The 15,874-nt window shown below is 34.9% G+C and overlaps 1 protein-coding gene across 3 annotated transcripts; it reads right to left on the bottom strand.

Annotated features, from left to right (window-relative positions):
• Positions 1–8,715: 8,715 nt before the first annotated feature.
• Positions 8,716–12,014, bottom strand: LOC141693974 (MADS-box transcription factor 23). 3 transcript variants are annotated; one of them, XM_074499176.1, is made up of 8 exons: positions 11,492–12,014; positions 10,322–10,400; positions 10,020–10,105; positions 9,809–9,908; positions 9,644–9,685; positions 9,493–9,534; positions 9,267–9,406; positions 8,716–9,040 (listed from the first exon to the last, which is right to left on the bottom strand). In XM_074499176.1, the coding sequence occupies exons 1-8, from the start codon at positions 11,671–11,673 to the stop codon at positions 8,920–8,922; spliced, it is 792 nt and encodes a 263-aa protein (XP_074355277.1). In that variant the 5' UTR covers positions 11,674–12,014; the 3' UTR covers positions 8,716–8,919. The 3 variants fall into 3 exon arrangements, with proteins under 3 accessions (XP_074355277.1, XP_074355278.1, XP_074355279.1); XM_074499177.1 differs by having other exon boundaries at positions 10,020–10,102; positions 11,492–12,012; XM_074499178.1 differs by having other exon boundaries at positions 10,020–10,072; positions 11,492–11,999.
• Positions 12,015–15,874: the final 3,860 nt, after the last annotated feature.

Below are 15,874 nucleotides of genomic sequence, written 5' to 3'. Positions count from 1 at the left end.
TATAGACAGCTACCAGAGAGATTAGTGTTCAGATATAAAGGAGCTGGGGAAAGAACATGGCCTCTCCACAGGATTCTGGATGAAGGCTACTCTACCTTGATTAGAGTCTTTTCAGCCATACAAAAGGATTCTGGCTTTACCAGAACTGCCAAGACTGAAATTCTCAACAAGATAGCCAATATAAGGAAAACTTGGAGGGAGCCCAATGCTTTACCCAGGACTTTACTCATTCAAGAAAGGGGAATTACAATTCACAAATCACCTCATTGGTTGATGGAATTTAGAGATGATAAAGGAGTCAGAAGATTTTTCAGACTTGAAGACCAACTCAAGATTGCCAGCAATGAAACTCTCAAAGAAATGCAATCTAAGTTGGATGTCAGTGTTGAAGATGAAGCTGAATTCTTCAGACAACTCCAACTCCAAATTGAGGAAAATGACAAAAGGCTAGGAAAGAAAACCAGGGAACAAAGAAGAAAAAGATGATCTGCTCAGACTAAAGGAGTGTCCTTGGAAACACTGTAAATCTTCAATTACCTCCTAGTACATACACTTTTGCAGCATTTTTAAATTTCTACTTAGTTTCAATTCATATATCTGTTAAGTGTTTTGTTATCATCAAGTTAACCCTGAATTTATGCCTACAATTCTTATAGACATAAATAGGGGGAGATTGTTAGGAATGTATGTGCATTAGTTTGATGATATGTTTAACAAAAATACTTAAGTAGAAATTTAGTGTCTGTAGCCTCAACGGATAAGACCACTTTGGCTATCCGTTGATGGTGTAGCTTTACTTAGAAATAAGTCTAGTGTTGTAGCATATTTCAGTCTCTGTATTTAAAATGTAATTCTTGAAAGTTGAGAGAAACTATGAGTCATGTTGACTACTAGATGATATGCAGATAGGAAGGCCAATTGTAAATACTTCATGCCTTGTAATTTTGTATAAGTGAAGTGGTATCAACGGATGACTTAAAGACCTTCAACGGATAAGAAGCTAAGCTTCAACGGATGTCTCTAAAGCTTCAACGGATAAAGTCATCAACGGATAACATCCTTCAACGGATGAGTGCATCAACGGATGAAAGTTTCAACTGATGTTCTGATGATTAGCCGTTGATAAGAGGTAGTTGTACCTACAGACAGAGGCACATGGGTTGATAGAGACAACTGAGATGTGGTAGCCGAATTTCAGGAACAACAGAAAAAGCAGCCGTTCTTCTTCAGTACAAAGATGCAATAGTCAACAAAGTACTGGAGTGAACAGGAAAAGAAGCAAGTGAAGAACTTATTTTATTACTGTATTTATATATTGTTTTTCACTTGTACACTTGGTAATATATAAACCAAGTAGAAGCTAGTAATTAGATGTGAGATTTTCCAGAGCTGTTTAGAAAAACATTGAGAGAAAATTCATCTAGTTTGTACTAGGATGCAGCTGTGATCAACATTGTTTAATCACAGATTTTCTAATATACCATCTCTGGTGGAACAACAAATCCACCAGAAAAGTTTTTAAGGTCTGTTGTGTTCTTTACATTTGTGCTTGAATATATATCTGTCTGCATTAGCTTAAAGCAATTCACACACTTGTTCTTCTTGAACACACAACTTTCATAAACTGCTCAAAACTTGAAAAAGTTTTGAGATTTACATTCAACCCCCCCTTCTGTAAATCTCATTGTTAGTCCACTAGGAATAACAGAACTCTAAAAGTTAGTTGATTATAATTATAGTCCCGTGTTTCCATTTGTTTTTTGGATAATTATAATTATTACGAAAAAAATATTAAATATGAAAATGATTCGATAAATTAAAACTTTTCAAGTGAAATGTCAATTTATAGTGAAATAAAATTAGGAAAAAAATTGGGTAAGAAAACAATTATGACTAAGAAAATCATTTAGAAAACAGAACGTCGAGATTGTTCGAAGATTGAGTTAGGTTTTCAACTCAAAGTGTCGGGGATGTTTACGATTACACACTTGGATTTTTTTATTTTTTTTAATAATCCAACCTTAGGATGATTAGATACATGAATTTTATACATGTAGTCCAAATATTGAATTTTTAATTATTAAGCTATTATATTTTAATAATAGATCCATAAAACAAATTTTTAATTCCTACCGTAATTGGTAGGTTTTGCCCAAAAAAGTTGTTTGTCATTTTCCTAGTTGGGTATTTCCTACCAAGTTGGGTATGAAATAGACCTAAAATTGGTAGGAAAAGGCATCACCTGAAAATAGTAATTAAATTGTTATTTTAACAATTTCGTATAATATTCGATTTTTAATAAATATTATCCAATTTTTAACTAAGCTATATTTGTTTGTTTCACTGTATATTTTAGGGATATGATAAAAATTTTAGAAAAAAATATATATTTGATTTACTAGTATTTAGTCCTATATTGATATTTAAAATTTTTTAAATATTTAATTTACTTTTTAATAATTGCATTCACACTAAAAATTAAAAAAAATCGTTAAACCCCATTACCTACCTATATTGGTTGTAGTTTCACGAAAATTTTAAACATGAAAGTAAATTCAAAATTTTTAAAATTGGAGCGAAATCCAAAAATTCCAAAACAAAGTCCAACTCAAAACCTACCAATATTGGTAGAAAATGAACTTTAGTTTCACGAAAATTCAAATATGGAGCCAAAACTAAAAGTTTTAAATATGGAGTCAAAACCAAAAATTCAAAATTTTCATCAAATTCAAAACCTACCAGTATTGGAAGGAAATGAACCTTAATTTCACAAAAAAAATCAAATGTGGAGCCAAAATCAAAAATGAAAATTTCATATACGGAGCCAAAATTAAACTCAAAAATTTGAAAATTCCGCCTAAACCCATAACCTACCAATATTGGTAGTAAATAGGTGACTTGAACCTATAAACCACTATCTTCCTCTTTTCACTTTCAATTTCATCTACTCCACCAAAATTTCATTTCATAATTTCTCCATCCTCTTATTATATTTTGGTAAATATCTTCATCTTCTTCATTTAAACCATCTCATATATATGTATGCATTTCAATATTTTTAAAATATTTTTTTATCTTGATTCGTTTATATAATTACTTCTTTGTTTTTACTACATGCATTAATTGTTCATGTACGTTAATGACTACTAACATTTATAATCTCTTCTTATGTAGATTTTATTCACTCGAGACCAAGGAAATGAAACAAACAAAGACGAAAATGGAAAACTCACAAATAATGTAGACAAATTATTCAATAACGATAATGAAGAAATTACAAAGAATGAAGGCAAATGATTCAACAATGACGAGAACTTGAAGATGATTAGTCTTAACTTTTGAAACATCTATTAATTGTTGTAAAGAGTTATTATTTCTAATATGCAATTATCACTGATATGTAATTTTTTTTAATGTTATAATGGTGATATGTCCGGATTGTGATTTATGATGAATTTTTCAATTTTGGTTATTGTTGTATGTTTATGATTTAGATATTAATTTATGTACAACTTGTTCTACATTGTTATCAATGAAATAAATTTTTTTATAAAAAAACTGTCCAACATTTCCCACCACATTCAAGCCATTTCCTACCACGTTCAAGGTCTTTCCTACCACATTCAAGCTAAACAATGGTAGGAAATGGTTGGTAGGAAATGCTGATATTCATGTCTTCTGACATAAAGCCTACCATTCATCAGTCAAAACCTACCAGTTATGGTAGGAAATACTCACTCAAAACCTACCAATTTTGGTAGGAAAAAGGTCTTTTCTGTGTCAATTGCCACGTGGCAGGACACGTGGATGGGTCTCACATGCCAACTCATCAATCTGACCCCAATTTGTATGACGTGGCAGCTGACATGGCAGGTGACGTGGCCGTCCATGTGGGGGACCATTTGAGATACAAGCACCAATTACTACCACAAAGCAATTCCGACTGGAGCAAATCCCACCAAGCCTTTTGGTAGGAATTGCCCCTTTTCCTACCAGAAATAGCCCATTTCCTACCAAAACGCTGGTAGAAAATGGTCGTTTTTCTTGTAGTGTAATAATAGGCATTCGTATGACTCATATATAATTTTTTTGTCACTCGATTACATTTCGTTAGTTATTTTTAACGGACGTTAGGGCTTTTTAAAATTAAAGATGTAATTGCACGAAAATGGTCTGAATTATAATTTTTTTGCACAAAAATGATCTATCAAATTAAATCAATCACGGAATTAAAAACTAAAGAGTAACTACAAATATTTCTATATTTCTGTCCCAGGCCCGTAGAAAATAACGGTTTTGCTGATTTGTTATGTGAAGTCGAGTGCATGACTTTGTGTGTATTTCTTGGTTTTTTTTGTATAACCCGAAAGTATCTCTTTAGTTTAATCTATCTATGTTGGCTTTATTCTGAAATATTTTGGTGTTTCTTTACATCATGCTCATTAGCTTATACTGCTTATTAAAAATATACTAATTTTGTACGAGTTGTCTCGTTCCTAAGACGTAAAATTTTGATACTCTCGAACTATCACTTTTACATGTTGCCTAGTATAAAATTTTGAATCCTACATTAGTATTTTTCATTAGTATCCTTCATTATTTTTTTCATGTTATCAGACTGTACATGAATATAAGAAATTACATAATAATTCTAAGCAAGAAATGACTCATATGCATGTTTTTAACACTTAATTTATGTGGATACTACAGTTTTGGAAGCCAAGTGATGAATGTTCTCTCGTTCATGGTGAAACTGTATTACCATAAACATATTGACTTCTCATTTACGAATTCCTTTGGTGGTGGTCGACCTGGTAGGTTTAAGCGAAGGAAACATAAGGCAGTTTTAAAAAAACTAGTGGCGGAGATGGACGCGAAGAAGATGAAGATTAAGGCGTTAAGTTTAATATACTTCTGAATGCTTATGTTTGAAATATGGTTTACTATTTTCTGTTTTGACTCTGTCCCAGAAATATAAATTAAGGTACTGTTTTCCTTTTTTGTTACGTTCCGAAAATATAGATTAAGGTGTGATTATGTAGTTTGACAAAAGGAAAGTCGTCTACCTTTATAAAAAATAAGTTTTTTCTACTAATTTATAGTTAAAAAACTTTTTTTAATAGTATCAAATTTATTACACTTAAATTTAATTTATTAACTACATAATTTATAGTGAAATTTCATAATTACACTTAACTTTAATTTATTAACTACATAATTTAACAATATTTATTTATTATGTTTTGATATGTATTTCATATGGATTATGAGATTTAATTTTATGTAAATAATAACTTGATAATATTTTTTAATTTCAAGCTCGTACTTCTCATCGGTTACCAAGTAGTATCAATAAAATTATTAAATAATACTCATTCGGTTTGATTACACATCTCAAGATACATTGACCACATACTATAAATTATCATTATCATTTCCAGTTTTTTTGTAAATTAAAGTTTAAGTTGTATTTTTTTATTCAAAAAAAAGAAAATTTTGAAAATATTATTTTAACTATACGGTCAAATCACTTGAAAATGTGTGAAAAAAAAAAATCAATTGACGATTAAAAAAACGAAGGGAGTATGTTTATATTTCATATCCAAGGTCGATCCCTACCTTTTGGGGTCCTCGATAATAAATCAGGTCCCTTTCAAAAGAAATTTAATATTTCATTTAAAATAATTTAATATGTACGAAATGAAATTACGAGAAAATTCCAAAATTTCTGACGATTCGGATAATCTAATAATTTGTAAAGGATATGTTATAAAAATTTAAGGTTCAAAATTAATAGCGACTGATAATTCAAACATAGTTACCTTTATTTAAATTGCAAAAAAAAAATCATATTTTCATATTCTAGAGGTGTTTAAAAATTTCTGAAATAAACAATGATAAAATCTAAAAAAATCTGAAATAAACTATATACGTGTTGTATATCAAATTTGTAGTCAGAATAGCTTTAATCAAAAACTAAGATCATTAACTATATATTAATGAAAAATAATTAATATTGAATATTCTCTGAGATATTTATAAATTCAACATTTTCTTATCATTTTATGGGTTTGAATACTGTTTTTTGCATGAAATAAATTGTAACATTTAATTTATGATATTATCATTATTTGGTATTTTTTTGACAATTTTAAATAAAGGTTAAACATTTTTTTTATTTTTATTTAAATATTTTAAATATAATATATAAACAAAAGCGACAAGATTTGGTTCTTTTTAGAGTTTCAAAATATGGAGATGTTATGCGGGAAATTTCCCACCTAGTTTAAAGTACCTAAAATCGACCATTCTCGAAATTCGGTCACTTTTATTATTAAATTCGACTGATTAAAATCGATCGATATTTTTATTTTTATTTTGAAAAAAATCAGAATTAATTCAATAATGAAAAGTCATACGGCATCTACAAGAACAATCGAGTCGAACAAACATAAAACAGATCATATCGCTGATTAATTTAGTCTTTTTGAAGACACAATCAAACGATTTGTTGAAATTGATATATACACATGTATCGCCTTCACCAAAACCAGTTTGAGTTATCGACCGTAATTGCAATCTCATATAAATCTTTATCACTGAATCAAACCTCTGAAAATCCGGCAGATCTAACGTCCTGGACATCGAATCACAACAAAACACACCAAAAAACACACCAAGCTCTCACAATGAGATAATAAACAAAATCCCAATAAATTGGGAATAAATCTCACCCAATAAAGATTTTATCAAACAAAAATACAACTTTGAACGATAAAAATCCTTAACCGGGGAGGAGTATTATTGAAAAATACGAACAAAGCAAGGAAAATAGATGATTTGGGGCTTTCCACCGGTGAAAACCGATGGAAGCCCCGAACGGCGGCTAGAAAAAAAAGAGGCTGAGAGAGCTTTTTTTAGGGTTTGAGGAGGCAGATGAAACTGTTATTTATGGTTTAAAATCGATCGATATTAAAAGCCACCAAATAAAAACGACCAACTTTAAATTCCACCGATTTTGGTCGTTTTTATTCTTCAGTCAAACAAAATTTTAATTGACCATAAAATCGACCGAAATTGGTGGAATTTGATATTGATTACTTTTATTTGGTGGCTTTTATGTATTTTTCTTTTAGTGATTTTTGCGCAAAAAAAAAAGTTAACTCATACCAATTAAGTCTTTTTTGAAACCAAGTACACTCATTTTATTCATTTAATCCTAAATTCCGGTTCCTATCACAAAAATGGCCAGCCAATTTTATAATATTTTCCTCAAAGCTCATTTTTCCTGGCATTCACAGGTCAACCAAATAACGTTTAAACTTATATTTCAACTCAAATTTTACTTCTGGCCTATGGTGGGTGAAAACAAATACCAACATCCGAGTCACCATCATTATGGCCTGATACTTGGCTTCAAGCTAATTATGACCACAAATTGAATATTTAAATGGCGTCTTTCCCAAATTCCAAGCGGCACAAGGTACTTTAAACATTCTTGATTACAAAAGCTTCTCGTTATAGGAAAAAAATTACAGCCGAACAGTTCATGCAAGTTGGGAGTCGAGTTTCATCAAGAATGACCTGAGCTGACTTGTTTTATTATCGATCTGAAATCGCTATCCCAACTAACGAATCGAGTCAAATTTATTTAAATGAGTTTGAGATAGACGAGCTCGCGAACTACCCGACTCGGATTAGAGACCGCAGGCCTTCTAAATCGTAAACAGTCGTTTTTGACTGCACATACACAGTAGTGCAAATGTACACATAACTCATTTGTGCTTATGACTTACAGCTAGAAAAAAATTCAATATCTTAACAGTAGAAAGAATTTGTAGTGGATATTGAGTATATTACCATTTCCATTCGTGTTAATGTGTCGCCATTGAATTTGAGCCTACTAACGTCAAAAAAAAAGAATGTGAACCTACGAACTAATTCTGTAATAGTTTCTAATTTTTATGTTTGTCACTGATTTCGTTTTAGAATTACGAAATTATAGTACTCCCTCTCTTTATAAAAATGTTTCTTATTTGTGTTAAACATATTTGCTAATACACATTTTTTATCGTTAATATCTTTAATTTCGTATTAGTATTAAATATAAAAATTTCATTATATTAAAATACTCATAAATACAAATCCAACGAAATCACTCATGACTATGTTTGATCTTATAGATTGAACGTAAATTAGTAGTCAATCGCTTATCATGAATAGTACGAAAAATTAAAACGGAAAGATCATTTTGAGACGGAGTAAGTAGTAGTTTTGTTCTCTTTTACTTGGTCATTTGTTAAAATCATTCAATTTTTTTGTTCGTTTTATAAAGAATCCTTACATTATAATTTCTTTCTTCTCTCACTTGCTTATATCACTTGCTTATATTCTAGACTTCTAGTTTTGTCAAACTCCAAATCTCCAATAACCCGGGGTACATCTTTTATGGGCCCTCGAGCAAACCAAACAGTGTCCTTCTCCCTCGTAATTTTTAAAATTTATTCTTTTGGAGCCCAAAGTAAATATATTTAGGTGGGCTTTGGAATTGGTCGTTTTTTCTAAGGCCCAACTCTCAATTTAAGTCCCAGAAACTTATCCATTTCACATTAGTACATATTTCTAAAACAAAGAAAACGATGTTGAATTTTCGAAACAAAGAAAAGTGATGCTAATTACACGGCGATTCTCCTATTGTTGAAACTAAAAAAAGGATCTCCCAACATTTTATCTTATACATAAAGAAGCATACCAGCAATACATAATCAGTCTTTAGGAGTAGTAAGCGAGCAGCAATATAGGATGCTAGAATATAAGAGGTTTTCAGTTACCGCATAGAGAAAGTACTAGTGTCAAAAAATAGAGAATGGAAGTATACACAAGTACTTAAGTAGTGAAGGGGCTCTTTACTATACGCCACTACTGGTAGGAGCTACTATTATAAAGATTTTTAGGTGAAGCAACATGACTTCCTGATTCATTTGACGCCCATTCTATCTTTGGTCTTTTTCTCTTTTCATGAGCATCACTTGACCCCAATCTGTTACAAAGCGCATTGATCTCATCAGTATTATCGTAAACAAGTATACTGAATTACAATAACATGCAATAATAATCTAGAAATTATAGCAAATGGTATCCAGGACAGGACTCAATGCCATGTGTTTCAGAACCTTCCCATGCTGATTCGAGAGTATTATGCAGTGGTTATATTCACACTCATGCTCTACAAACAACTATCGAGTTTAGCCTACTTTTCGACTTACCCTAAGCATAAGGAAGTGTCAGAATCTCTTTCTTTGGTTGATCTCGGCTGATTTACTATGCTTGAACTTGCAAAAGAATTTCTTCTCTCAATTTGATAACTCTGGTGATATGGAGTTGCGGTGCACCGATACTCCTCAATCTTCATACACCAGCCCAAAGTGTTTATATACATGTTGCCGTGATTATTAAAAAAACAATGAGTATATATCTTACAAGTTCAGTTACCTGTTCACGCAAAGTTTCATTTTCAAGTATGGCCTTTTGTTCCTGAAGTCATCAAAATAATTACCGTAAGTTCAAATTCAACATAGAATGGGTTATTGGTTGGTATTTAGGCATTTGTTCTTCCCATTCAAGTTCTGCAGATTAACTTTACCTGAAATTTTGATTTTTCAAGCTGCTCCAGTAGTACTTGCTCCTGATATAAATGACACAATATAAACTAGAATGTACATATTGTAATCCTAGATTATAAACATATGAAGTGTGTCAATTGTGTCTGTGCACATTGAAATGTTGCTAACTTGAAAAAATTATGTACCTTGCGGTCTTTAACGGATAAAATGCCTTCATTCAGTTGATGCTCCAAGTGCTGCAACTCTTTGTAGTTTAACCCTTCAAGTTCTTTCCCCATCATCCTCCTTTAAGTGTAATTACAGTTTTATACATACATATGGATTAACAGAGTCCGTACATTAGAGACATAATTAGAGTACAGGACGTGCAAATAGATGTGGTAATGCATAATTTACCTGTACACCTTTTGGAGCTTTGCAATCTCCAATTTCAAGGCATCTACTTCAGGCTGCCAATCATGCTTATAATTATACTCAAGCTGCTAATCATAGATTAGTAATAGAGTCTTTTAACAAACTAGAACATATTATAAGTATCAAGAAAACCAGTATTTATCCAAAAAATAAAGAAAAAAAAACAGTCCTCTTTGTGTCTGTCAAACTTAAGTACTAACACCCAATATTTGAACTGAGAGAAGTATGAATCACGATATGTGTATAAAATGCTAAAAGCCTGAAATCAGCGAGTGTGTACTTACAGCAGCAACATTTTCAATCGAAGGAAGTTCAGAAGAATCTGGGCTCTTGTTGTTGTATCTTGCAATAATTTGTTCCATGCTGCAACCAGGAAAAAATATAAATTGTAATTACTTTTAAGTCGATCTCATTACCAACATCAAATTGATCCATAATCTTGTATGCTTATAGCAGAGTGAATACTCCTGATCTGCTATGCTCTTTATTTAGAGGTTAAAAATGATTTAAATGACCAAAATTGAAATATACTCTCAAACTTTAATTTAAAATGTTTGTATGACAAGAATGTGTGCATATTGTCAGGTAAATAGAAGTACAGTAGCTCTTTTGCTTAAAGGTTCTGCACTTCTGCTTATATAGCATGCCTATAAATAATAAGCTGCAGTCTAGGAAGTATTAAAAGCCATAGATTCATCTTCTTCTTTTTTTGCAGTATTAACATAAGATAACAGATTACTATCTTTATTTAACAAATTTCATTATTTGGACCTATCATACCATTTTAGCAATATTCTTTCTTGAAAAAGGTGATACTCAGTAGTACACACCTATCTTTCAAAGGGCCCATTTACAGCTAGATGAAAAATGCAATGTGGGCTTGCTTGACCCAACAGTATTATCCTTTCATCATGTCCTTACCAAGTTAGGGTCCATTTCATAATAATCCCATAAGTCAGATATTGTTTCTACCGACCGATTTTGCCGTTTGTTTAGTCTAAGTAAAGCTAAACAATTTTAAATCAAGCCTTTAAATATGTTCATCCAAATTGTTCCCGACCAGTCGGATTAAACATGTGACCTCGTATTTGATTATCAACCAGTTCTACTGCATAGTTAGACCTCGTATTTGATTATCAACCAGTTCTACTGCATAGTTAAATCTAAGAAGGTTAAAGAAGTTTAGAGTTTAGTCCCAATAAGAGTCCTAAAAGTTTTTAGTTCTGTTTATGGAATAGTTGAATACATTTTAGAGTATATAAAACAGTAAACCAAAACACAAATCAACAGTAAACCGTTGATCAAGATTTACATAATCATGTAAATTGCATGTTAAACACTAGACCAATCTTAAACTTTTTTGAGGGAGAGCAAGTACTATATGATATTGTAAAACAATAACATAAATTTATCATAAAAACCTTTTAATTTCAAGGAGAAAAAAGGAAACATACCGAGAGCTAGAGAATTCATAGAGCTTCCCAGTGCTGGAAAAGATGATAACTCCGACGTCAGAATCACACAAAATGGAGAGCTCCTTAGCCTTTTTCAGTAATCCAGTCCGGCGTTTGGAGAAGGTGACTTGCCGGCTATTGACATTCTCTATCTTCTTGATCTCAATCTTACCCCTCCCCATTGCTCCTCCACACAATTCTCTCTATAATGTTAGTACAAAATATATAAAAGAACAAGAGAGCTCTACACACTCTCTATATTTTTATGTTTCAAGGCAAGTGTAACTATATTTGAAGGAGAGGATGAAAAGCAAAATATAGCATTACTATGTATAAAACATGTACCAAATATAGCAAATAGCAATTCCTTATAATGTAGGGTTTTTACCAAATTAGAATTTGGAATCATAAATTCAATATTTCCAAGTCAAATAAGGTGGGGTACATGTTAACATTTTGGTGATATTGGGTACTAAATTTAGAAAATGTAAAGGCGAAGCACCTAAAGTATGCAATATAATACAAATAGATAAAAAGCATGTGAAAATTAATTATAGAAATAAGATAGTTTAATTTCTCCAAGGCAAAGAAAAGACCATAGCAAGAGAAGAGATATGACAATCACATGGTTTCATGACGGAGTTGTAAATGCATATAGAAAGATGAAACTAGAGGGGACACTTTATTTTTTATGTAAAGCATGCAGTTGTATTGCCAAACATGTCCTTAGTTTTAATTTCTTTTCCTATAATGATGCTAATGTACTGGCTGCTATAGTATTGATGATGTAGCACTGCATCGATGTAATGTTATAGGAGTAGTAGTACTGCAACGAGCTGGCTGAACCTCTATGACATTTTTAGAAAATATTAATTGGCAAAATAAGTATGTAATTTGATAGATACCCGAAATAGATAGATCTCTACCAAATATGCCCAACTCAATGTGGCTCAGTTATACTAGCACCAAGTTACATGTAGGGTGTCAAGTTTCAATTTCGTTTTTATTTGTGATCATATACTGGCCAGCTCATATGTATTGTATTGTCAATGAAAATCCGTAATCAGAACTAATCGGTTTATTGAGTTACTTTTTTTTCCTGACCGTCAATTTTTAGCAGTAACTGTAGACAGTTCATAAACATATTACTCATAATAGCTTTTTTGTACAATACCAAATAAAAACTCTTTACTGGATGTATTTATCTGCAAAACTTTGTGAAATGGACCAAAAAAGTAGTAGTAGTTTCTTCATGAACAAAAACTGGAGTTATATCCGGAAACTATGTTGCAAAACATACTCTCTTCCACTTACACATGTATAATCTGTTTCTTTCCTTCCCTTGAAAATATTTCTTGATTTAGTTTCTGGTCCATCTCAGAGGGGATAAGTGTAACCATTACTTTCTGTCCATTGCTATGACAAATATAACATTTCTTATATATTACATTACTAATGTTATACCCGAAATTTGGTATTGGATTGACTCGGGTCAAATGCGGCTTACATACGGTCAAACCCGGTACTGAGTTGAGGACGCGTCCTGGCGTTTAGGACGCGCTGATACTTGATTTGATACTTCATTGACTGGCGATGGCGAAACTTAGACTTGGACGCACCCACTTTTGGTAGACGCGTCAACGTTAGGAAAATTATCTGGTAAATGTGATCTTGTAGCAATGGAAGTGGGAGGACGCGCTTTTCTCCTCTAGGACGCGTCCTGTGATTTTGAATGCTGTAAGGAACGATTGGTGAGGAAACAGGGTTGGATGTATGAAGGTGAGGACGCGCCCAATGGGTTAGGACGCGTCCAGTGTTTGGTTTATATACTTTTGATGTTGAGTTCAGGACAGAGCTTGCATAGGGAGGAGCGATGGAAGTTATTTTTACTAATGTATTTGTTGCAGGTACTCTTTGAAGAATTCCCTCCTTGAGACGGTTAAGGAGGGGGATGTCCGTGAAAACCTAGAAGACCTCCAGGGGTATGCCTGATGATTGAAGGCCTCCTCCTGTATTCAACGGGTGTCCTCGTTGGGGATGTGGGGTTAACTTTGGTGTGTGCTTTGGGAGCTCTGTTCTTGTATTCAACGGGTGTCCTCGTTGGAGAACTTTGGAGTCATCCTGCACTTTGCACCCAAGAGCTTGGGATCACCTGTCCTGCTATCTGGTGGGTTATCCTCATTCGGGGGACAGGGACGCGTCTGGCACTTGGGGTGAACCGTGGCTATACCTGCATTCGTAAATCAAGGGAGATAGTTGTAGCGGAGTGTTATTCTTGCGCACGGAGATGCGCTATCCGTGAAATCCTGCGATTACGGATGAGCCTTGGGCCTTCGCGGTTGGGCCTCATAGTTGGACATTCCTAAAGCTAGCGGAAGACGGATATTGGATGGGCTTCTACTGGACTTAGGAATAAGAAGTCTAAACCCATCAGACTTTTTATTCTGCGAGAACTACGTCAGGCTTGATCCCTATATAAAGGGTACGTAGGCACATTGAGAGGGTAAGAAGTTGAGAGCTGATAAGAGAGCCGCCACTTACTCTGATCAATCTCAGCCTAAAACAACCACAATCAACCACACACCGCTTAAGTTTCTGGCGAAGAACCACCGTCACAGATCTTAGTTCCGGCGAGAAACCTCAATCTTTGTTGTTGCCAAATTCCTCCGTCAACAAATTGGCGCTAGAATGAGGGGAACTAATTAAGGTCGCAATCTTAGGAGGAAAAGATGTCTTACAATCGTGATGGAAGTTCTTATGAAGGAAGTGACAGCAGGTCTGAAAGAGAAGGCGGGGGCGCTATACTCGCCATGAACCTTACGTTCCCAGAAACATGGCGGATCCACCAAGGGCAACGGATGTAGGGGGACACCTCCAGTTCTCATCAGCAACGCTGACATATTGGAGCAATTGTATCGCATGGGGGATACTCTTAACAGTTTTAACTCAAGACTGAACACGGTGGAGCGTCGAAGGATGAGGAGAGGTCGTCGTTTCCCCCGTCACGGTCATGCCTTGGGAAAAGCCCCTGTAGTTGAAGGAGATACCCAGAAGAGCGGGGAGAACCCGCGAATCACTCCATGGCGCTTGGAGTACTCTGATGATGTAGAGCCTATTGTGGAGCTTGCGAATGAGGACACTGATGGCAGAGAAAGGCCTCGCCTGGGTAACCAGGTAGTGCCACACCCACATAGGTCTGGGCGTACGATGGACGAGCGTCGTCGTGCGGAGAACCCTCAAAATCAAGACGAGGAAGGAAGGGATCTTTCAGCCTTGAAAATGAGGCTTGGCATAAGATTGGAAGACGACGATTTGAGGATGTTACTGGTAGAATGGCAAAAAGAAGGAAACACCGGAGAAGTGAGGCCCCGTGACACGACGCGTGTGCCCCCCGCATTCCAAAGGGATGACGGGGCGCGGCACCGCGATCACGAGCGTGTCCCTCCGCGAGGAAGGCCCGAGAATTACTACCGGGGATATCAGAGGAATGGACGAGGAAGCATGGGATATCAACATGGAAGAGCACCCTACGATGGTAGGAGAGGTGGAGCACACTCCGCTGGAGAAGCCCCCACCGTTGTTCCCGTAGCTTCCCACAGTGCTACTGGTAATGGGTCTGGGGCACGTCCTCATGACCAGGACGGTGGGCGAATTCAAGTAATGAAATTCCGTGACGCGGTCAAGATGAACCTCGCGTACGGGAAAATATTCAAAACCAAAACAATAACATGCCACCGCCGCAGCCTCAGGGCGAGGGGCGGCGAGATCCTCCGCCACACCCGGGGGGTAATCAAGGGGAATTTCAGCAAGTCGCAGAGCAACCCCAACAGCCTAATGTTCAAACCATTCCTGGGGTAGGGACGTTTAATGTGAACGACCTCAAGAGGTTGCTCAACCATCTTGAGGGAGGAAGAGTGACGGCGACTGCGCAAGCTCCTTCTCCTTTTGCTGCTGTCGTGAGGGAGGCGCAATTGCCCGCGGGATACAGGAACACAACCAATGACTTGCGTTTCCACGGGAATTCTGATCCTGTGGAATTCCTGGGGCGTTTTAACATTGAAATGGACGTATATCAAGTACCTGATTTGGCTCGATGTCGTCTCCTGACAACCACTTTCAGAGAAGGCGCTCAGCAGTGGTTCCAAAAACTTGGTCCAGGTTTGATTACATCCTGGGAATGGATGAAAACTTTGTTTTTGACACAATTCCAAGCCGCGGTGAAGTACACACCACCTGTTACCACGTTGGCTAATGTGAAACAAAAAGAAGGGGAAAGTTTGACTTCGTATTTCAAGAGGTTTAATGCAGAATCTACTTTGGTGAGGGGTGCAACTGATGAAACACTGAAAATACTGCTTATAGCTGGGTTGCGTGTGGGGACGG

The sequence above is a fragment of the Apium graveolens genome, chromosome 10, assembly GCF_009905375.1.
Source record: "Apium graveolens cultivar Ventura chromosome 10, ASM990537v1, whole genome shotgun sequence".
In the NCBI taxonomy this organism is placed as follows: domain Eukaryota; kingdom Viridiplantae; phylum Streptophyta; class Magnoliopsida; order Apiales; family Apiaceae; genus Apium; species Apium graveolens.
Note: the sequence above shows the minus strand (reverse complement) of the source record. Positions and strands in the feature narration are given on the sequence as shown.

Excerpts from the sequence above, each read along its gene's own strand:
- LOC141693974 (XM_074499176.1), bottom strand. The coding sequence starts at position 11,673 with ATGGGGAGGGGTAAGATTGAGATCAAGAAGATAGAGAATGTCAATAGC. Across the intron at positions 10,401-11,491 it reads TATGAATTCTCTAGCTCTCG|CATGGAACAAATTATTGCAA; the intron begins GTATGTTTCCTT and ends TCCTGGTTGCAG. Across the intron at positions 9,041-9,266 it reads GACACTTCCTTATGCTTAGG|ATTGGGGTCAAGTGATGCTC; the intron begins GTAAGTCGAAAA and ends GCTTTGTAACAG.